We start from the raw sequence: 23173 nt of genomic DNA, 5'->3' as shown, positions 1-23173 counted from the left end.
TGGTCAGGTCACACCTGGACTATTGTGTGCAGTTCTGGAGGCCTCAATTCGAAAAGGATGTGGACAGAATGGAGCACGTGCAAGGAGAGCGATGAGGATGATCAGGGGCCTGGAGACCAAGCCCTATGAGGAAAGGCTGAGGGAGTTGGGAATGCTTAGTCTGGAGATGAGGAGGTTGAGGGGGGGACCTGATTGCTCCCTTTACGTATTTGAAGGGCTGTCACTTACTGGAAGGCAGGAAGCTGTTCCTGTTGGCAGCAGAAGCTAGGACTCGCGATAAATGGGTTTAAATTGCGGGCAGAAAACTACAGGCTGAATATTAGGAAAATGTTTTTTACAGTAAGAGTTGTTCGACAGTGGAATCAGCTGCCTTGGGAGGTGGTGAGCTCCCCCTCACTGGCAGTCTCTGAACAGAGGCTGGACAAACATTTGTCAGGGGTGCTCTAGGCTGATCCTGCATTCAGCTGGGGATTGGACAAGATGGCCTGTACGGCCCTTGCCAACTCTATGATTTGTTTATAGAAGCAGAATGTATTTCTAAAACGATAATGTGCACCATAGATATGTTGTGGTCATTTTCGATAGAGACATTAACTAACCATGTCTTTTCTATGTTTCTTATTCTGATTTCAGTTCACCATCACAATGAGTCCTTCTCGAAGGACTTTCCAGATCTTGGGGTATCTGCTGGCAGGTAATATTTCCACTTTAAAATATGTTAGCCTGGCTTGGTATTCTGCAGCATGTACCCTCATCCTCAATAAATCCAAAATGATCAAAATACAATTCTGACTTAGAAATTAGTTCGTTAGGATTTATTTCTAAGGAAGTACGTCTATGATTGCATCCTTAGCCTCATTGAGGGGGTGGGCTGTGCCTCAGTGGTAGAGCATCTGCTTGGCATGCAGAAGGTCCCAGGTTCAATCCCCAGTACCTCCAGTTAAAGGAACCAAGCAAGTAGGTGATGTGAAAGACCTCTACCTGAGACCCTGGAGAGCCGCTGCCAGTCTGAGTAGACAATACTGACTATGATGGACCAAGGGTCTGGTTCAGTATAAGGCAGCTTCATGTGTTCACGAGTGTTTGTTCATGACTTCAGCATACATTGAACATGCAATGGCTTTCTAATGGAAAAGACCAATAGAAACAGATTATGTGTTTAATGCAGTTATGTGAAAATCTATTGTTCCTGGCTCCCAGGGGACCTTCCATGACAGCAGCTTTTTAGGAATTTCTCCAGGAACCTAAATGGCCACTCAGTCCCTGATTAGCAGGCTGCGTTTACACCTCCAAACCAAACCCAATGCAAGATCTCTAGAAACAGCTGGAGTTTCATAAGCTTTGCTGGCCTGGGTTGGAGGCATCAAGAAGCAGAGGGAGTGAAGTTCTGCTGTACTGGAGGGGAAATTGAAGAAAGCACCCTATGAACAGAGACTATTTGCTTGCCCACAAAGAGAGACTGGATCAACTGAGCACATATTGCTGGAGTGTGCTTTATACAACAAAATCTGCAGTGAAACTATTGGGCCATTGTTGGAAAAATCCCCAGGGAGATCTAATAAACTCAAAATAGAGTATCTCCTACCGGATAAAAACCATCAAACAACATGAAGGGTTGCCAGGTTCTGTACCCAAGTCTATAACCTCAAAAAAACTAATAAGTGTTCTTAAATTAAAGAGTGGTACAGATTTTAAATCCTTGGGGTGATTTTATGTTTAGTATTCATTAAGGAGTGTTAAAACGTTAAATACATTACGTTTATCTGTATTCTTGGTTGATGTGTACCATGATTATTTTTATCAATTCTCCCATTTTTGGTATTGCATTTTTGCTGTATTTGCTGGTTGTGGATCATAATAAATACCTTTGAGTCTTTTGAGGGAGTGAAGTTTCATAGCATACGTTTGGCTTTTCATATATGAGAAGAACATGGGTCATTTATGGCCCATATATGAAGAATTATGTTTGGCAGGACAGTGAGTGGCTGAAGCCACATGTACATTCCCACCATTTGGTGGCATCTCACTAGTCACATGTTAGGATGCGATTTTAAATAAATAAAAAACCCCACAGAGGAATTAATGTGTCTGAGTGCTGCATAGGAAGCCCTCATTTAATGAAGAAGAAGAGTTGGTTCTTACACCCCGATTTTCTCTACCAAAAGCAGAATCAAACCGGCATACAGTCGCCTTCCCTTCCCCTCCCACAACAGGCGCCTTGTGAGGTAGGTGAGGCTGAGAGAGTTCGGAGGGAAATGTGCCTAGCCCAAGGTCACCCAGCAGGCTTCATGTGTAGGAGTGGGGAAACCAACCCAGTTCACCAGTTTAGAGTCTGCCGCTCAGAGAAGTGGGGAAATCAAACCTGATTCTCCAGATTAGAGTCCTCAGCTCTTAACCACTACACCACGCTGAGTCAGTCTTATCTATCAGAAGGCCTTTAACCTACATTTCATGGCTTACAGCTAGGTTTACCAGCTCTGCTACCTAATTTCTCTTAACCAGAGATACCGTGGATTGAAAATGTGAACATGAAAAATATATGCTCCATGCTTCACCTACCACAAAACTATAGCTTCTACACTCAGTCATTAAAAAAGGTAAAGGTAAAGGTCCCCTGTGCAAGCACTGGGTCATTCCTGACCCATGGGGTGACGTCACATCCCGACGTTTCCAAGGCAGACTTTGTTTACGGGGTGGTTTGCCAGTGCCTTCCCCAGTCATCTTCCCTTTACCCCCAGCAAGCTGGGAACTCATTTTACTGACCTCGGAAGGATGGAAGGCTGAGTCAACCTTGAGCCGGCTACCTGAAACCAACTTCCGTTGGGATCGAACTCAGGTCGTGAGCAGAGCTTGGACTACAGCGCTGCAGCTTACCACTTTGCGCCACGGGGCTCCTTACACTCAGTCATTAGCTACTGTTTAAAATTAGCTGGATGCCTTCCCCCCCCTCAGGAATTATGAGGTAACAGGTTTCACTTTTACCTTCACAGGGCTGTGGCTAGCTTCTTGTCAGTCTTTGCTTCCCACGATTTCCCCAAACAAAGATGAAATGGTTGTGCAACTGAATTCCCCCTTCACCCTGAAATGTTCTGGAGACAGTGAACTGAGTTGGCAACATCCAGTACCTGATGGGAATGACACAATCGATGTCAGAAGTGAAGAGAACAACAGCGGCCTGTTTGTGACTGTGCTTGAAGTAGCAAAGGCTTCAGCCACTCACACCGGATTGTACATTTGTTACTACAATCATTCTCAAGAGGAAGATGTGGAGGTGGAGGGGAAGGAGATTTATATCTATGTGCCAGGTGAGTTCCTTCCGGAGGCTTATTTATTTATTTAGAAAATTTGTATATTGTCTGTCCGGAGAGGGCTCAATGACCAGCTGGCAGTAGGGCAGACTAGTAGAGTTGTCAGCTTCCAGGTGTGGCCTGGAGATCTCCTGAAATTACAATTGATCTCTAGACAACAGAGATCAGTTCCCATGGAGAACATGGCTGCTTTGGATGGTGGACTCTCTGACATTCTACCCTGCTGAAGTCCCTCCCCTCCCCAAACTCCACCCTTCCCAGGCCCCACCCCCTGAATCTTCAGGCATTTCCTAACCTTGAGTTGGCAACCCTAGAAGACTGTTTATATTCCACATGTCTTGACGAGGAAGGGTCCAGTGATTTCATGTTCATGGTGGCGGAAGAAGGTTCTGGAGGGGAATCAGCTCCAAAGATGCTCTTCTTGGGAATGCTTGGGATGCACACCCGAATTTACCTTCCAATGGAGAAGCTCTGCTATTGGCTTAGCTTGGTGCAGAACTAGGATATGTGATGGCATTTAGCCAAAGCTTCATAAGCTGGCTGGTCATTGGTGGAATTTCGGTTTCATTCTGATTGGTGCAGCCATAGGATCTGAGACCCCATTGGTGGGGACCTGGGATCCACACTGTGATAGGATACTTCAGTCCACCTGTGAACACATGAAGCTGCCTTATACTGAATCAGATCCTTGGTCCATCAAAGCCAGTATTGTCTACTCAGACCGGCAGTGGCTTTCCAGGGTCTCAGGCAGAGGTTTTTCGTATCACCTACCTGCCTAGTCCCTTTAACTGGAGATGCAAGGGATTGAACCTGGGACCTTCTGCATGCCCAGCAGAAGCTCTTCCACTGAGCCACAGCCCAAATGCCATCACTGTGGTAGAAGAAGATACCTGAAGGTGCACAGGAAATATTCTGGGGTAGACAAGTGGGATGATTCTGATTGCAGGTGATTGAAGGAGTAGGGCAACAATCTTGACTTTAGGGTTGCCAGCTCCAGGTTGGGAAATACCTGGAGATTTTGGGGATGGGGCCTGAAGAGGGCGGGGTTTGGAGAGGGGAGGGACTTCAATGCCATAGAGTCCATTTGCCAAAGTGGCCATTTTTTTCCAGGTGAACTGATCTCTGTAGACTGGAAATCAGTTGTAATAGCGGGAGATCTCTAGCCACCACCTGGAGGTTGGCAACCCTACTTGACTTAGATATGCTGACAATAGCCAGGAGATGGGCTTATGGCCTTTCCTGGGTTTATGACTGAGTCATCTGGGAACTGCATTGTAAAATAGTTTTTTAGGGTTTGGTTTATTGTTATGTAAGCACCTTTTGGTGTTTATGGCAGAAAAGTGTTAGGTGCTCTTAAGGTTCAAACAAGGAGTCTTGATTGATGTTCTCTTGGAGTAATCAGGCAGCTGGCTACTTCATCTTGAATACACCTAAGGGGACCATCTACCTTGATCCAAAGACCCTGCTTTTAATATCAAACTAGATGCATTTCCCCACACCTCTGGCATCCGAAGGCTAAAGGATCTTGGGTGCAAAGGATATGGGTCTCAGTTTGTGTGGGGGACATCACATAACATGCTACCTTGTACATACCTTAGAAAATGCCCAGCAGTCTCCTATAGGTGCATGCTGCAGGGCATATCAGTACAACCAGATCAGGTGGCAAGCAGCCTTTTAGGGACATATGTACGACATTAAAGATCTTCCGTTGGGAATTCCATGGTTCCTTGAAACTAGGGTTGCCAGGTCCCTCCTTGCGGGAGGTTTAGGGAGGCGAGGTTGGGGGCTGCAACCAGTGTCATCGACTAGATGACATCAGGTTGGGTTTGTTCAGGGCAGCCCCAACCGGGCGCTGGAGAAAAAAAGCAGCCCTGTTCTACCTTCCTCCCCGCCAAACAGCTGATTGGGAAAAACAGCTGATCAGCTGCAAGGCTCTGGGGCGGGTCACTGGAGGGGAGGAAACAAGGCGACTAGTGCCAGCAGCCACCCAGAAAGCTTGAGGAGCCGGCCCAGCCCTGAGTCCTCCTCCCAGGGAGACCCATGCTTTCCCCAAGCCGGGTGCTTACCGGCTGTAAAACAAAGATGCCTCCAGGTAGCTCTGCTTACCCAGAGGTAGGAGAGCCTTCTCCCGCTCTCCTTATGTCTCCAGATGTTGGTGATTTATGCAACCCTTTAGCATCGCGCTAGGGGGACACTCCAGCACTCGCAAAAAACCTCTGTGGTTTCTCCCACACAGCTGAACAGTGGTGGGAAGGTCAACGGGCATATGGCGATGGGCACATATCTCAAACTTTGCCTCTGTTGCTTCTAACAGATCCAGCTGTCCCTTTTGTTCCTACACCCCCAGAAGACCAAATCATTTTCATCACTGATGAAGACGAGTCCTCCGTCATTCCTTGCCGCACGAGTGATCGTAATGCTCAAGTAACCCTCATGAACAATGAAGGGAAAATCATATATGCCTTTTATGACAACAAACAGGGCTTCATTGGAAACTTCTCGGCAGGCTCCTACGTGTGCAAGACCACTGTTAAGGCGGTGGAGGTTCTCTCTAGTGAATTTATTGTCTACGTTTACAGAGGTACTCCTTTACATAGTTACTCAAAGGAAGGGTCCAATAATGAGCTTGAGACTCCTATTATGTTCTGAAGGATGTAATTATTGATGTTTTAGGGTAGGGTAAAAGTATAGGTCCCCTGTGCAAGCACTGGGTCATTCCAGACCCATGGGGTAACATCACATCCTGACGTTTCCTAGGCAGACTTTGTTTACGGGGTGGTTTGCCAGTGCCTTCCCCAGTCATCTTCCCTTTACCCCCAGCAAGCTGGGTCCTCATTTGACCGACCTCGGAAGGATGGAAGGCTGAGTCAACCTTGAGCTGGCTACCTGAAACCGACTGCCATTGGGATCGAACTCAGGTCGTGAGCAGAGCTTGGACTGCAGCACTGCAGCTTGCCACTCTGCGCCATGGGGCTCTTCCTTAGGGTAGGGTAAACACTGCTATATACATTAGAAAAATGGTCTCGTTTGAACTTGTTTCAGTTACAAAAGTAGTAAAGTCAGGTCACCCACTGACCAGGTAGAGGTCTCGGGGACTCCCCAGCCATAAAGAAAAGCGTGTTTTTGAAAAATTAATAAAAGGGGGAAAATTATTTTCATCAGGACTAAGCTTGTTCCTTGAGGCCTGGAATATGGATAGCAGCTGAGAGACAATTTAAAAGCTGAGGGACACAGGGAAACAGGTCTGAAGGGCAGAAGTAGACTTTTCTGACGGTGAGGGCGGTTTGACGGTGGAATGCACTGCCGGTGTGTGTGGAGTCCCCGTCTTTGGAGGTCTTTAAGCAGAGGCTGGATGGCCATGTGGGATCCTGCATGGCAGGGGATTGGACTGGATGGCCCTTGTGGTCTCTTCCAACCTTGTGTGATTTTGTGATTTTGAGCCCTGAGAGTTTCCTGGAGAGGAGATATACATGTGTGTTGGAGAAAATTTTCTTGCACTCCTTGCCCATGATTCCTTGTGGACCTTTTGCTTATTCTTTGGACAAACGTCATGGTCAAGCACTTGTCACGAAGGCAGAGAAATCATACCATGCCCAGAGATAATGCTGGGGCTTCTGCAAACTCAAGGGACCCCTTTGGTGTGCACAAAAATATTTTTAATTAAAAAAAATAATCCCAACAGCCTGATCAAAACTGAATATGCTTATTTCCCTCAAAATAAGCAACTGAAAGTCACTTACACGGAACAGGAATAGTATGGGATGTGGCCTGCTCAATCCCTGAAAACCTGATAATATCCTGGAAGTGGGGAGGATTTGGGTTGAGAAGAGGAAATTTCCAAGTAATTTTTTCCTCTACTTTGCGGTCCCTCCTGGGCCTCCAGCATGTGTGTTACTGTTGCACAAATACATTCAGCCCAGATGCTGGTGACCATTTCTTTCAGCCATTCCTCATTACCATGGTTATAGCTCATATTTGACAAAGCCACAGCTGCCTGCAACATGTGGAGAATTTTAAGAGGCACTAGAGCAGAGCAGACTTTAACAGTCAGCACGGATAGATAGGGCAACTTTTTGAAAAAGAGAATAAATGTAGTCTTTCCCTTACAATACAGAATACCTGAGAGAAACTGTTTTGGATGTAGACCATGCTTTCTGAAAGGACCATAGGTTTATTGCTGGAGACTTATTCCTTCTCCTCGCTAAGGCAAAGAGTTGCCCTCAAAAATTATTCAGAGAATATTGTTCAAAAGGGCCCGTGTAATGTGCACAATGTTTCAAATGCTTCTTAATTTTTTCTTTCTTTCTGCTTCCAGCTACTTCACAGCTTCCTGTTGAGATCGGGTCCCTCAAGACTGTGTATAAAACTGGAGAAACTATTGATGTAACTTGTGTGGTCCTTGAAAATGAACTGGTGAACTTGGAGTGGAGTTATCCAGGGAAAGTGGTAAATATCCCCTTTTGTTCTTGGTTAAATGACCGGAGAAAGCTTTGGGTGGGGTTTTTAGTTGTTGTTGATTTTAATTCCTGGAATCAAGACAGATGAATAGAGAGCAATTTCTTGTCACATGCACTCAGTACCAAGACTTCATTGTGAGCAAACATGCAGGGATTTACAAGAGTTTATGAGGAGATGAGGACCATATGAGGTTGTGGGACTATGGTCGTACAGTAATAACGCCCACTTTAACGTGCAGTCTGGAAAATATAACAACAAAAACGGAGTGTTTCTTAAAGTCACCCACACGTTAATGTTCTTGTATGACCTCACAAATGACTCCAAGTCACAACCTGAGAATTTAATTTTTCTCTTAGGTACAACTAAAATTAGTCCAACTAAGATTAGTGCAACTAAAACCCCAGATCTCCTCAGTCGCAAAGCCTCTTGGCTGGTCCTGAACCAGCCACTACAGACAACCTACCTCATAAGATTATTGCCAAGATAGCAGATGCTAATTTTGTGTACTCTCCCGTTGGGTACCCAATGGAAGGATGAGATAAATAATTTGAATGTCCACCATAACCACCTTAATAGAAAAAAAAGTATAAGGAGAGAACAAATTCAGGTTGTCCTATTTGATCAAAAGGAAGTTTTGTTTCATACGTTCTTATGATAAGATCTTACTAGCCCAATCAAGCACCAGAAAAAATGTGTCCAGCCATCTTTGCTGGCAAAGTCTTGTTTCCCCCCCCCACAGCCACCATATGGGAGCAATCCTTGGAAGTAAGTCCCATGTGATTCACTGAGGCTTTATCACAGTAAAATGTTTTAGGGTTACAGTTTATGTTACTGGATTATCCCAACTAGGGTTGCCAACCTCCAAGTACTAGCCGGAGATCTCCTGCTATTACAACTGATCTCCAGCTGATAGAGATCAGTTCACCTGGAGAAAATGGCTGCTTTGGCAATTGGACTCTATAACATTGAAGTACCTCCTCTCCCCAAACCCCACCCTCTTCAGACTCCGCCCCAAAAACCTTCCCCCAGTGGCGAAGAGGGATCTGGCAACCCTAACCCCAACTGAAATTTCATTTATTATAATGTGACCTATACAAAACCGATTACCCACTTTGGCCACACACTGCTGATGCTCCTTAAAATGAGAAGTGGTTTTGCTCATTTCTAAGAGTTGCAAATAGAAGTGGCCCAGTAAGCCCCACCAGGGAGGGAATTTCAGAGAACAGGCACCACTGTTGAAAAGTCTACCTCTACCTTCAAGATCTCAGATAAAGAAAGGGTATGGAGCCGTGCTCCCTCTGAAGAGATCAGGGAGGTGGAGAAGGATTCATCAGAGTGCTAAATTATTCGCTGTATTGCTAGGTTGTTTAACAAACATGATTTTGCCCCTTTTCCAAATGCAGAAGAACAAAGGTACAATCACAGTTGAAGACATCAAAATTCCATCCCAGAAGCTGGTGTACAGCTTGAAAATCCCAGATGCTTCAGTAGAAGACACTGGAGATTATGAATGTGCAGCACAGCATGTGACCAATGATGTTACAAAAACCCAAAAGATAGTAATCACAGTTTATGGTACAATCTCTTTCTTGTTTCCATAAGATTCCCAGTTTACCAAGCCAATGGCCCATTATTGAGAAATACTTATGGAAATGTTTATCGTTTCACAGATAAGGGGTTCATTAGCCTGGAGCCCCATTTTAGCCTCCTGGAAGATGTCAATCTACATGGAGTTAAAAACTTCATGCTTGATGTGTATGCATACCCAGCTCCCAAAATACTCTGGCTGAAGAATAATGTGACCCTGATTGAGAATCTCACAGAGATTGTCACTAGTTCCAAGCAGATTAGTGAAACAAGGTAAGGAAATGCTTGCCAAGGGACCGGTAGATGTCTTAACAGTTCACTTCTCTGTTTGTAAGTCAAACGTATTTCCTCATAAATCTTGGGGCTTAATTCATTAATATCCTGTATTTGAAATTCAGTGTGTGTATGTGTGTGAGGAGGAATCAGGTTTTGTTGTTCAAAAATTAAGAACAGTGTAGTCCCTTTTGACTGTTTACTCTTTCTTTTGAGTATGTTGATGCTGCAGATGTAAACTGCTTTTAACAGTCTTGCCTTCTTGACAGGGAATCATGTAGGGTTGCCAACCTCCAGGTACTAGCTGGAGAGCGCCCGATATTACAACTGATCTCCAGGCGACAGAGATCAGTTCACCTGGAGAAAATGGCTGCTTTGGCAATTGGACTCTATGGCATTGAAGTCCCTCCCCTCCCCAAACCCCACCCACCTCAGGTTCTGCCCTCAGAACCTCCCGCCGGTGGCAAAGAGGCTGGCAACCCTAGAATCATGGGAACAGTAGGGCAGTGAGAGAGCCTAGGAGTCAAACTCCATGTGACATTTCCTTTTATATTCATTATGAAAGACTTTTTCTTTCTAAATGTAGTCCGCTTTTTCAAGGAGGAGAATGGTTGACAGCATGGGTTTCCTCCTGTCTTCTCATTGAATGCTGCTTCTGCTTTCTTTGGAGGAATCTTATGGGTACCCATATTCTTTCCTCAGTGGGATGGAAGCAAGAGGATGGGTTTCCTGCTATCCAGAAAGCATCAGGAAGAAATTGTTAAAGTCTGCCCTCCATTCACCTCCATGAAGAAGCAGCCCCAGTGGCTGCAATTGGGAAATAAAAGAAAGACTTTAAAAATTAACACAGAAGGAAACCCATGGTTTAATGGAGAAGTCACAGCACTCCCACAAAACCAATGTTCCCAAGATTCGTTAGAAGAAATCCATAACACATAACCTGGCTAAAATGGATAAAAGTTTGTAGGGTGGACATGCGTCTATAAATTGTCCATGTTCTCCATTGACAGATATTGATTGTTCTCTCCTTTGGAAACTCTGCAACATTATTTCATCTCTCTGTGAAAATCCCTCTAGGCTGATTCCCTTATGTTTTGGAGCATAAGTTTTTGCTTTCTTTCATCAGTCTGTCATATCTTATAGTTCACAAACTTAATTCACTAGTTCAGTGGTCCTCAACATTTTTGACCTTGTGGGCGCCTTTGGAATTCTGGCCCATGACGGTGGGCACAAAACGGCTGCCACAGGAGGTGCAGCCGACCACAAAATATCAAGGAGAGAGGTCATATATAACTCTAATAGTCACTATTCTACATTTCAGGCACAAACCGTTTCACAGGCTGCCTTTTAATCTGCACTGCCAATCAGAAGCCCTGCTGGGCAAAAGCTCCATCTAGCCCCACCTACCTTTTAAATGCGCTTGGTGGTGCTATGGCATCCGTGGACATCACACTGGGGACCCCTGCACTAGTTTAACAGAGCCAATTCACTACCTTTCTGGTATAGGGCGATTGCAAGGTGTTTTGTTACCCCCAAGCAAAGTGTAAGGTTGCCACTACTGCTAAACCAATATACCACGGGCTCATGCACAATAACCTAGAGTCTGTACAGTGCACTCTCATGTACCCCTGCCCTCAAGTCTCTCTCCTCTTCATTCCCTTCAGATGAGAGCTAGAATGGAGCATCCTTCTCAACCTCTCCGAATACTTTCGATATGGGGCGGCAAGGCATGCACACCACATAGGGCTCCTTGACCTCTCCATGTTTCTCTCATCTTAAAAGAGTTCTATAGCCATTTTGATTGGCTTAGCAGCCTCATTGGACAGCAAGGATCTGTCTCATATTCTACATCACCTTAGCAGAGTGGTCAGTTCCTTTGTCTTAGCATCAGGTGTCCAATGGTACCATCCTAAGCAGAGCTACACCCTTCTAAGACCATTGACTTCAATGAATTAACAGCGCATTCCTCAAATGCGCCAGCAACCTGGCCCAAAGGCCTTAGGAGGCCGACGAAGGCCTCCGCCGGCGCAAGGACCCACACTGCTGGCACCCAAAAGGCGCACACTGGCGTGAGTGGCCCCAGCGCTGGCGTGCAGGCCCAGATGCCGGTACTAGGCTGCTGCCGCAGCAGCACTGGGCCCGGACACCGCCGCAGTCTCCCGCTGGCCTCCAGCCACCAGCACAGGTCGCCGGGGTGAGCCGGGAGGTGTGCCGGCACCCCGGGAGGTTTTCCCAGGGTGTTCTGGCGCCAGCCAGGGGGGCGGGGCCGACGTTAGTTGGCCTCCCAAGCGGTTCCTGCTCGGGAATGCCCCTTTTTTTGGGGGGCGAGATACGCCAGCTTTTTGCTGGCTTATCTCCCGTGCAACCCTATGAGGGTTGCATGGGTTTTTTGCGCTGCCAAAACCTCCTTAGGAGGCAATGACGCTAGTTTGCCTCCTAAGCCTGGCACAGGCATTCCTTTCAGGAATGCGCTGTTAGAAGAGTGCAATTCAGTTTAAGATTGCAAGTAAATAGAGCATCCAATCCTTTCTTCCAGATAATGATCTCATTTAATTCCACTAAATTCCATTCTACTATACAGGAATAATGTCCCCCACCCCCAAAAATGTGTGTTCCATGGAAAAAGGTAACTTCAAAATGGCGACATTTCTTTGTAGTGGGGCTTTCCTAGATGCACTCTTGATTCTGGCACGGCTATTGGCTTTGCCCAGAATGAGATGTCTGTGCTGTTTAGCAAAAGTTAATGTAGCGTTTTTTTCCTTCTTCATAGGTACCGAAGTGTATTAAAACTAATTCGTGCCAAGGAAGAAGACAATGGAAATTATACAGTTGTAGTACAGAATGAAGATGAAATTCAAAGATATACTTTCTCTCTGCTCATACAGGGTAAGACTATAAAATATGGTTACAGTCCATATTAAATTACAATAGAGCGGCAGAAGTGAAACTGACGTTATGGAGTTTGGTGTACATTTAAACATGTCTCAATCCTAGGGTTGCCAACCTCCAGGTACTAGCTGGAGATCTCCTGGAGAAAATGGCTGCTTTGGCAGTTGGACTCTATGGCATTGAATTCCCTCCCCAAACCCTGCCCTCCTCAGACTCCGCCCCAAAAACCTCCCACTGGTGGCGTAGAGGGACCTGGCAACCCTACTCAATCTGTTGGCTAGCAACTGGATGTAGACTACTGAGTTATGGTAGACAGAATGCTAGAGTTAGACCAGACAGAATGCTAGAGTCAGACCAGAGAAACACAAGTCAAACACTGACATGTTGAGAATAATTTCCTGTGCACAGGAAAGGGAAAGGTAGAACCCTTGGACACATAAACTCACCCGAACATCTAGTTTTCTATATGCAGGGAGGTTTTTGTATGGGAGCATCCTTACTAGTGTGATTTCCCTACCATCACCACCTGCAGTCCGAAGCAGTTCGACCCAGGAACAGTTTTGTCATTCACTTTGCCTACAATGTGTGCCAAAATATGTGAACAGTTGCAGCCTAACGGATAGAGCCAGATTATTTCATTTGCGGGTCCATCCATCCATCCTTGTAACGACTGTCTTCAGTGTTTGTATTATCTCAAGAAACAGCATACAATACAAACAACACCTCTTACGTCAAATCACCCAGGAACAAAGTTATCATCCATGAAAGATACTTTGGAAGTTATTTCGAGCCCAGATGTTGATATACGTATACATCTGTTGTGCCTGGCTGATAGGAATTATCCCTTCCACGTGAATTTAATTTAGAGAGAGGAAGAAGTGCATAAAAGGAATATGGACTTGTAGTGCAAAATTAATGATGAGTGGAAAACTGATGTTGGCCACCATTTTCCAGTGTTTTTTTTAAACAAGGGTTGTTGTTTTTTTGAAGGAAGGAATTCATACAGAATCCTGTTCCTGTTTCCATGCTATCATTTGTTTTATTCATTTATTGTGCTTGCACCTTTCTCATCTCTGAGTAGCTCAGAGTAGTTTACATATGATTTGTAAGCAGGGTCCTATCCAGACAACTTTTTGCCTAAATGTGAATTTCTTTTTTTTTTAAAGCACCTCACAAAACAGGCTATTTTATTTTTTTCAAAATAAACATACAGCATATGGTATGGTAAGATCTGAAAAAGGAATGGAGAATAAGCAGGGAAAGTCAACCATTCTATAAAATAAGATTCTAGTCATGAAAATCTATCGGAATATTCCCTCACTCAATGTCATCAACAATAAATTACTAATACAAATATCCACCCATGTGAGAAATGTGGGACAGTCTGAAAAATCCCAAACTTTACTATACATTTGCATGGCAGTACCATTGGTTATTACTGTAGAGACCCTCCAGAAAACAGCAGCCTGATTAAGTTATGGGGAATTATTTTCATGTGTAAACTTTATCCCACAGGTACCACAAACTGGGCTGCTATGGTCATGCCCCCTTCTCTCTCTATTCCACTTCTGGGTATATTGTTTCCAAACCACTTCCATTTTCGCCTCACTTGGTGTGAGGACCCTGCTTCCCCTATGGGATATAGTTCTTACTGAAGTCAATTAATTCCTCGTTCCCACCAAAGACAAGCTACCATCCTGACCACATGCATTTTGACTCCGGAATTTGATGGGGCTTACCCCAAGGAATTGTGAAGGTTGAAGCTCAGCTGGTATTTTCCCACAACACCACTGGACTAGAGCCTACTGACGGCACCTAAGTTACATAAATTACTCAAAGACCTTGAAAAGGAACGACTGAGTCTGCCAGTCAGTCAATAATGCTTGGTCCCTTCAGCACAGCTGGGATCTCATAAACTCATCCTGACGTATTCCTTTCCAGTTCCAGCTATAATTCAGGACCTGATAGATGTTCATCAAGGCTCAGCTGCACAGACAGTGAGATGCTTGGCCAAAGGGACGCCCCTTCCAGATGTGGAATGGCTGGTTTGCAAGGACATTAAAAGGTAAGACTGTTCAAAGCTTCTTTAACTACCACCAGCTTTACGGTGTGGTCCAATTTTTTTGCAAATTGTAGATTTTTTTCTATTTGGGGGCAGTTTGATCTGATTGAAGTGAATAAAATTCCTCTTCAGATTTTAGTGGATGCAGCGGTGTTCTTAATGTGTGGTATTATTTATGTACAACCAGGTGTAAATTGTTTTTCATTGAACGTTCTCTGGGCATTTGCTTAACACGCTTATCAACACTAGTTTATGCTAGCTGGGAGGAAACTAAAGCCAGCGGAGTATCAAGGCCTTGGATCCACAGAACTGTTTCCATGAACACATTGATTTCCAACCACAGAGCATACCTTTCTCACCTTCCGCCACTAGTATTGCCTGTCCTTGGCTGGCAACCCCTGGTAGCAGAGACACATGAAACCAGTGTCATTTGATGTCACAATATCATTCTGGTCAATTACCCAAGAGTGATGACACAGCTTTGCACTGCACTCTAGCCGTTTCCCAAGTCTCTATGGTTTTGATTATAGAGATTTTGGAAATTCCTGGAGTATCATGCAATGCCATGATGTCATTTCCACGTAAATGACTGGAAGTGATGTTGTGCTGTAGTGCACTGCCAGTCCCCCCCCCCATTTTGCTCCTACTGCTGCACCAAGCAGCAGTGAGAGCTCGGGGTGGGGTGGGGGAGAGGTTGCTTGGCAACCTGGCAAGGCTACTTGCCTCCCACTACAGCCCCAAATGCCTCCATCCTGCTCCTGCCCTGGGGGCATTTTGAGCTCCAGCAGAAAGGGGGAGGTGAGAAAATCACACTCCGTGGGCAGGAAACAGTCCATCTGCGGACATGTTTCATTGGATCCAATCCCAGATATGTTCACAGCAGAAACGTTGTTCTGCCTTCTGGGAATCCTTGCTAGAACTTCAAGGATAGCCTGTCATAACGATGAGAAACTTGTTAAACCTTCAGAGAGGGCGAACTTTGACAAAATCACCAAAAAAATCACAAAATCACACAAGGTTGGAAGAGACCACAAGGGCCATCACGTCCAACCCCCTGCCATGCAGGATCCCACAATCAAAGCGCTCCTGACAGATGGCCATCCAACCTCTGCTTAAAGACTTCCAAAGACAGGGACTCCACCCACCCCCAGGCAGCACATTCCACCGTCGAACTGCCCTCACCATAGAAAGTTCTTCCTAATGTTTAGGTGGAATCGCCTTTCTCTTAGTTTAAATCCATTACTCTGTGTCCTAGTCTCTGAAGCAACAGAGAAGCTAGTTCCCTCATTAACACGGCATCCCTTCAAATATTTAAACATGGCTATCATGTCACCCCTTAATCTTCCCTTCTCCAGACTAAACAAACCCAGCTCCTTAAGTCTCTCCACATAGGGCATAGATTCCAGACCTTTGACCATTCTGGTCGCTCTCCTCTGGACACGCTCCAACTTTTCAACATCCTTCTTAAATTGTGGAGCCCAAAACTGGACACAGTATTCCAAGTGAGGTCTGACCAACACAGAATACAGTGGTAGTTTAACTTCCCTTGATCTAGACACAATACTCCTATTGATGCAGCCCAGAATTGCATTGGTCTTCTTAGCCGCCATATCACACTGTTGATTCATATTCAGTTTGTGGTCCACTAAGACTCCCAGATCTCTTTCACATGTACTGTTGTCAAGCCAACTATCTCCCATCCTGTACCTGTGCCTTATGTTGTTTCTGCCTAGGTGAAGTACCTTACACTTCTCCCTATTGAAATCCATTTTATTGCTTATGGCCCAGCTCTCCAGTCTCTTAAGAAATATACTTTTATACACAGAAAATAGCTCTGAATGGTTTCTTGTAAAAACGAAAGAGGACAATCCTCACTGTATTTGCGCTTGCTCATCTCCAGATGCAGCAATGAAAGTTCGTGGACGCTTCTGACTAACAATATCTCAGACATTACTATGGATGTTCACTTTGACGAGAAAAACACAGTTGAGAGCCAGGTGACCTTCCAGAAAGTGGAAGAGACGTTAGCAGTCCGATGCATGGCAAGGAACGACCTTGGTACCGTTACACGAGAACTGAAGCTTGTGGCGCCTAGTAAGTTTACTTGGTAACTTTGGGAGCAAGCCTAAGTAGGTCCACTCAGAAGTAAATCCCACTTTGTTTAGTAGAGCTTCCTTCCAGGAAAGCATTCTTAGGATTCTAGTCTTTGTGTACTTCTTAGGATCGTTACTGTCAGCTCCTCCAGCAGATCCTATGCTGTTTGAGACAATGTGTGCATCTGAAAGTAATAGCTTTTTAAAAAAACATGACTATAAAAATAACTCGGAGAAGAATGCAATAAAGTATGATGCTTCTAGCATGGATTTAGAAGGTTTGGAAGAGATCTGTAAGAGATACATTGCATAGATCATTGATAGGGTTGCCAGGTCCCTCTTCTCAACCAGCAGGAGATTTTGGGGGTGGGGCCTGAAGAGGGCAAGGTTTGGGGAGGGAAGGGACTTCAATGTCATAGAGTTCAATTGCCAAAGCGGCCATTTTTCTCCAGGTGAACTGATCTCTGTAGGCTGGAGATCAATTGTAATAGTGGGAGATCTCTAGCCACCACCTGGAGGTTGGCAACCCTAATCATTGAGGCTGTTTATAATGAACTCATTATTAATATTGCTGTATCTAAGGCTATAGAAAAAAACCAGACCAAAGCAATTTTCTTAATGTATTAATATACCGACTTGAGTAAACTGCATTTACTTATCAGTTTCTCTGAGTGATCGCTGTTTTATAGCTAGGTTTCATAACCCACTGTCCACAGTGTTTTCTTTCTCTTCTCCGTGTATAAAAAAATATTGTGGACTAAGGATTCATTTTGCTGCTCAAGTCTATTAAAGATTACGCTACAGTGATAGTGCTATCCCATGCAGTTACACTCTTCTAAGTGAATTGACCTCAGTGGACTTAGAAGAGAGGGGGTAACTGCGTTTTATGATTGCATTTTCTTTTGTTTTCCCCCCTTAAAATATTTTGTATCATATCAATAATATTTTATAGAATAGCTGGAGAGTTATGTGAAGTATTGGATCTGATGTTATTTCCTGCTCCCTCCCCCACAAATCTGTGACTTTCCACAGCTTTCATCCTTGGGGGAGGGGAGCAATGTACAGAAGAAATACTGGTATCACATGGGTCTTTAATCTCAAGAAGGGCAGGAAGTAGCAGATGCTAATTAAAGGATGAATGCGAGCAAATAAAAGTCGAGCACTTGTAAGTCCCTTTGAGAGTCTTAAACTCATGCTTAACTTCACACTGGAGAGCCAGCATGGTGTAGTGGTTAAGAGTGGTGGACTCTGATCTGGAGAACTGGGTTTGATTCCCCACTCCTCCACATGAGCCGTGGAGGCTAATCTGGTGAACTGGATTTGTTTCCCCACTCCTACACATGAAGTCAGCTGGGTGACCTTGGGCTAGTCACACTCTCTCAGCCTCACCTACCTCACAGGGTGTCTGTTGTAGGGAGGGGAAGGGAAGGTGATTGTAAGCCAGTTTGATTCTTCCTTAAGTGGTAAAGAAAGTCGACATATAAAAACCAATTTTTTCCCTTCTTCTCCTCCTCCTGCTCCTCCACAGAGGTGGTCTTCTGCCAAAGTGGGAGACCTGGCACACCTAGTTGGATTCCTTGGATCTTTTCTTGTAACGGTGGTGCCTTCCTCCAGCACAAGGCCCTTTCCCCTGGCTCAGGAGGCTCCTGCATCCGGGAAAGGTGTTTTGTGCTAGAGGAAGGCACCAACATTTGAAGAACAGTTCTGTCCATGAGATCCAACCCAAAGAGACTTAAAACCGCTTAACTTTGCCATCTCCTCTTTAAAACTGAGATATAAGCAGCCCCAGGTCTAACTAAAGGAAATAAACAAGAGAGAAGATGGATCTAAACAAGATTATTTGAGGGTTTTCATTCTGGAATACATTTTGGAATACATTTCATTCTGGAATACATTTTGAGCTCATGAGGCCTCCACCTCAATTTTGCTCAATCATAAGACTTCCTCCTAGCTAATTAATTCCTGCAGGCTCACTCGTCCTCATTTTCTTTGGAGATATCTGTTAGCAGCCCTTTCAGTGCCCATGTAATTTAAAAGAAAAGCCAACAGAGAATCTGCTTAGCTTTCTTTTTATATAAAAAATAATGTAGGAATTTCTCTAGTATCCTTGAGATGAATTCCCACCCATCCGCTGAAGATGAGGTTAAGAGATATAGCTTTGTATCTAATTACTGCAGCACTTTTAACTTTTGCACGTTACTGGAAATCAAACAAGGTGCCTGAAGTTAGTGAATTGCTCTATAAAGTTAAGTTTTATGCTAAAACTTAACATCTCTCCAAAGGATGAGAACTGTGATTTACTAAGATCCGAGTGGTTTAAAGTTATGGAGCATATTCAGTTAAAAGTGGAAGAAATAAGAATGTAAGAAATTTTTATTTGTTTTGAAATGTGTAGGAATATGTCTGAATAAAATTTATATGGAAAAAATGAAAAGAAAAAACCTAAGCCATACATTTCCTTTTTCCTACAGCTTTGAGATCTGAACTGACGGTGGCTGCTGTAGTCCTTGTGTTGCTAGTGATTGTAATAATTTCGTTGATTGTCCTGGTAATCATATGGAAACAGGTAATTTAGACACAAGCTTCTTTCAGATATAGCCTGTTCACTTATCCAGTAGGAGCCGAGCTAACATTTGGCATATTGTGTGTGTTGTTGTTTTTTGCACTGCAGAAGCCAAGATATGAAATAAGATGGAGAGTCATTGAGTCCATCAGTCCTGACGGCCATGAGTACATTTATGTGGATCCCATGCAGCTACCCTATGACTCAAGATGGGAGTTTCCCAGGGATGGATTAGTGCTGGGTAAGGGACCATAAGAAGTTGCCTTCATGTGCAGAAATAGGACTCTCATTCCTTGCAAATGGAAGCCATTATTATTAAGGTCTTTTAGGCATGAGAGTTTTACCTGAGGTCCATTGCTCGCTGGACCCACACTTTCCTGTTGGGGATCTATGCACCAGCAGTCTCCAAGCTCAAATCAAGTGCCCGCCCCTTTAAATGCTACTTTGTAATTGGCTTATTTGTAGAGCTTACTGTGAGAGAAATTCCCCCCAAAAAAACCCCAACTGCTGCATAAAAAAAGCATTTTAAGAACAAAAACAAAAAATGGAGCAATCTGAAAGGGAGCCGGGAGAAATCCAAGCCTTGATTTTAAAAAGCCCTTCTGTTCAGAAAGATCTCTGAGGAAATAGGAAGCATTTGAATCCCTGCCTCTTTACATGCTGCTTTGTAACTGGCTATGAGAGAAACCAAGCTTGCATGTCCCGTGCTTTCCTTGTGCACAGGGATTTCACTCAGGCTGAGCTCAGGGGAGCGGGGGAAGAAATGGGTTAACAGAGGAGCGGGAAGTCCTGGGATTTGTGAAGGTTGGTAGCGAGGTAATCTCTAATGGACAGAAAACTCATGCATAACTCCAAGAAACAACTGAGACGGGGCGAACATGAGTGAAAGTACCCATGTATTTAGAGCACAACCCTAGGCAGAGCTACACCTTTCAAAGCCTTTGACTGATGAATTTAGAAGGATGTCACTCTGCTTATTTTGTGTGGTTAGAGAGTGCCCTGACCTGGATAGCTCCAGGCTAGCCTGATCTCGTCTGATCTCAGAGGCTAAGCAGGATCGGTCCTGGTTAGAACACTAGTCGTGACATGGAGGCAGGCAATGGCAAACCACTTCAAATGTCTCTTGCCTTGAAAACACCACCAGGGGTTGCCATAGGTCAGCTGTGACTTGACAGCACAAAAAGAGAGAGAGAGAGAGAGAGAGAGAGTATGAGAGAGAGTGCTATCAGAATACATAGTGCTTTACCGAATGACATAAAAAAGACATATCTAAACAAAGGGAGAGGAGGAAAGGGAGAAGCCTGGGGAGTATTGACCTAAAGCCAACAGTAGTGTCTACTAAAAACTATGTTGTTCTAAGGAGAAATGACATGCTGTTCTGGTGAATCCAGTTTGACCCCCTTTACAGTTGGGAGTTTGACCCCAGCTGGGGGGTCTGCCCTCATTTTATGAAAGTATATTTCACCCACATTCCATTGGGTCAACAATGACTACGCCACACCACGCTAAGGCAATCATAAAAGTAGCAAAACCAGGGACTTTCCAGGAATACAGAAACATATTACTTCATAGATTAACCCAAAGGGGAGAAAACGCCTGGCTTGATGAGCCCTCAATGTGTTCCAGAGTCATGGAATATTGAGTAAAGGGGGGAAATGTGTGTGTCGGGCCTGAGGGGGATCTAGAGTTGCCTGCCGAGCATTAGCAACTGGCGGAAGACTCCTATGTATTTGTGCTGGTCTATTTGTTTGCAGTATAGTACTGGACATCATAGCAATACCCTAGATTATGTCACATTTCCATTTTGATTATCGTTTCTCCAACAGCAGCAATGAGAAGTTAATCGTGACATTTCTAAATGCTGCCTTTGTAGAAGCAATGATTAAATGGGAAATTTGACATAAATGATGGTATTCCGCTACATTTCAGGGAATTTAACACTGTGGTTTGTATACATTTGAATCTACTTTGCAGTTTCCTATTGAGGAGCAAGAGGTACCACAAATGATACCCCTGATTCTGACATGTAAAAAAAAAAAGTGTTGAATTCGCTAGCTTCTGGAGTACCCCAAATTTCAAAGGAATACCACGAGAAGAATCTCTGAGGTATTACTAGTGTGCTCTAGGAGCAGGCCAGGAGCAGTTTCCACAAGACAGAGTTCACAGAGTGGAAATCGTGGACCCAACCTGTGAACTCTCTCATAGCCACAGGTTTCTTGCATGTTGGTCCTCTGTTCCTCAGATATGCTCTTCCCACTCCGGTTGGGATGTAGCACCATGCAGAAGGAGCTTTAGACTTCTTCCCCCGCACCTCAACCAGAAACAGTCTGGGGAAGACATTATTTGGCTCGTTGCAGAAAATACAGCCACATTTTTTTCCTGCAATAGGGCAAATAACTCCAAACTCCAAATAACTCATTTCTGTTTGAGGTTATTGTGCAGGGGAGAAGGATACATTTCCTTGCGCTTAATGGGGCAGGCCCCAGTAATATATGACTGTGCCAGAGTTCACAGGTTGGGCCTGAGGTCCCCAGCACATGAACGCATGAAGCTGCCTTATACTGAATCAGACCCTTGGTCCATCAAAGTGAGCATTGTCTACTCAGACCAGCAGCAGCTCTCCAGGGTCTCAGGTAGAGGTCTTTCACATCACCTACTTGCCTAGTCCCTTTAACTGGAGATGCCAGGGATTGAACCTGGGACCTTCTGCATGCCAAGCAGATGCTCTACCACTGAGCCACAGCTCTTGTGAATTCCATCTCATGGAAATTGATCCTGGGCACATATGACACACCATTAGGAAATTATGAACACTTTAATGCTAAAAATCAAAATACCCTTGTCTTCCACATGCTTTTTTTTCTGGTCTGTCATCTTAACAATATCATGTTTATCTCACAAAAATGTTCAGAATGTACACAAGAAAAAAATATTTCCTTAATTTGTCACTCATTACATGTACTGCTCCGTCTCATATAAAAAGGGATGATTCTAGTAATAGAGAAACACTTGTGGTTCACTCTCAGACACATGTATTGGAAGGAATTTATGATTCAGGGAAAACAGTGCTTAATTAAATCCACTTGGTTAAGAGGAAATCAAACCACACTGTAAAAATGTATTATATAATCTGGATTTAATTATATACATGGAACAGTAATTAAAACCAGTGATGAGGCAGTGATGTTCCTGTCTTTCTGACTCACTAGCACGAGTTGTAAAGTAAACTTTAAAAACATTCTAGTTTATGAGTAAACACATGAGTAACATGCAACTTCAGCTCTGTTGAATGGGCACGACATAGTATTCCTTTGGAATACTAATCTGTTAAAAGACTGATTTTCAGTCTGTGAAAATTACTTAAGTTTTAGCTTGGTATGTAACTGGCGACTCCATTAACTAGCTCCGTAGTAGGGGAGCAGTTTGTTACAAGCTCATTTCACAAAGTACGGACATTTAAAAGTTTTCTTTCTATACACAGAAAATGGGTGTTGGGCAGAAAACAGTCCCATAACACATTAGTTTTATGCTTTTTCATGGAATTCCCTAAAGTAAAAGAAGAGATCAGAGTATTATAACTGCTGTAGCCCTTTGGTAGTGGAAGTGGGCCAGTTAACAGCTGAAGAAGTGGTGAAACTGTTCTTAGACTGTACCGTTTCAAATTGCTAGTGGGGGTTCAAATGCTTCCCAGGGGCAACAACACCCAAAGCCAGCTTGTTAAAGAGCAGGCTGAAGCAGAACTCAACAACACAAGTCTTTATTGTCATATAAAAAATGAAGAACATACATTAGGATAAATCCAAGTACAAATAAATAAAATTGGATAAAACCATCCCAAATCAGCCATTAAGGAAAGCTACACACCATTCACAATACCTGATTGCTAGCTGTAAGAACCTTGCAACTGATTCCATTATTTTTGGGGTTTGTGTGGTCATAA

At 44.1% G+C, this 23173-nt stretch overlaps 1 protein-coding gene across 1 annotated transcript in view; it reads left to right on the top strand.

Moving 5' to 3' along the window:
- Positions 1–645: 645 nt before the first annotated feature.
- Positions 646–23173, top strand: part of PDGFRA (platelet derived growth factor receptor alpha) — a 41968-nt gene continuing 19440 nt past the window's right edge. The window contains exons 1-11 of the mRNA XM_056855086.1: positions 646–694; positions 2991–3305; positions 5623–5889; positions 7624–7754; positions 9170–9341; positions 9437–9626; positions 12397–12512; positions 14457–14580; positions 16478–16671; positions 19142–19236; positions 19342–19474. Coding sequence (XP_056711064.1) covers positions 646–694; positions 2991–3305; positions 5623–5889; positions 7624–7754; positions 9170–9341; positions 9437–9626; positions 12397–12512; positions 14457–14580; positions 16478–16671; positions 19142–19236; positions 19342–19474 — 1786 coding nt within the window. The remainder of the gene's footprint in view (positions 695–2990; positions 3306–5622; positions 5890–7623; positions 7755–9169; positions 9342–9436; positions 9627–12396; positions 12513–14456; positions 14581–16477; positions 16672–19141; positions 19237–19341; positions 19475–23173) is intronic.

The sequence above is a fragment of the Euleptes europaea genome, chromosome 9 (assembly GCF_029931775.1).
Source record: "Euleptes europaea isolate rEulEur1 chromosome 9, rEulEur1.hap1, whole genome shotgun sequence".
In the NCBI taxonomy this organism is placed as follows: domain Eukaryota; kingdom Metazoa; phylum Chordata; class Lepidosauria; order Squamata; family Sphaerodactylidae; genus Euleptes; species Euleptes europaea.
The sequence above is the reverse complement of the archived record's forward strand: the minus strand, read 5'-3'. Positions and strand labels throughout refer to the sequence as shown.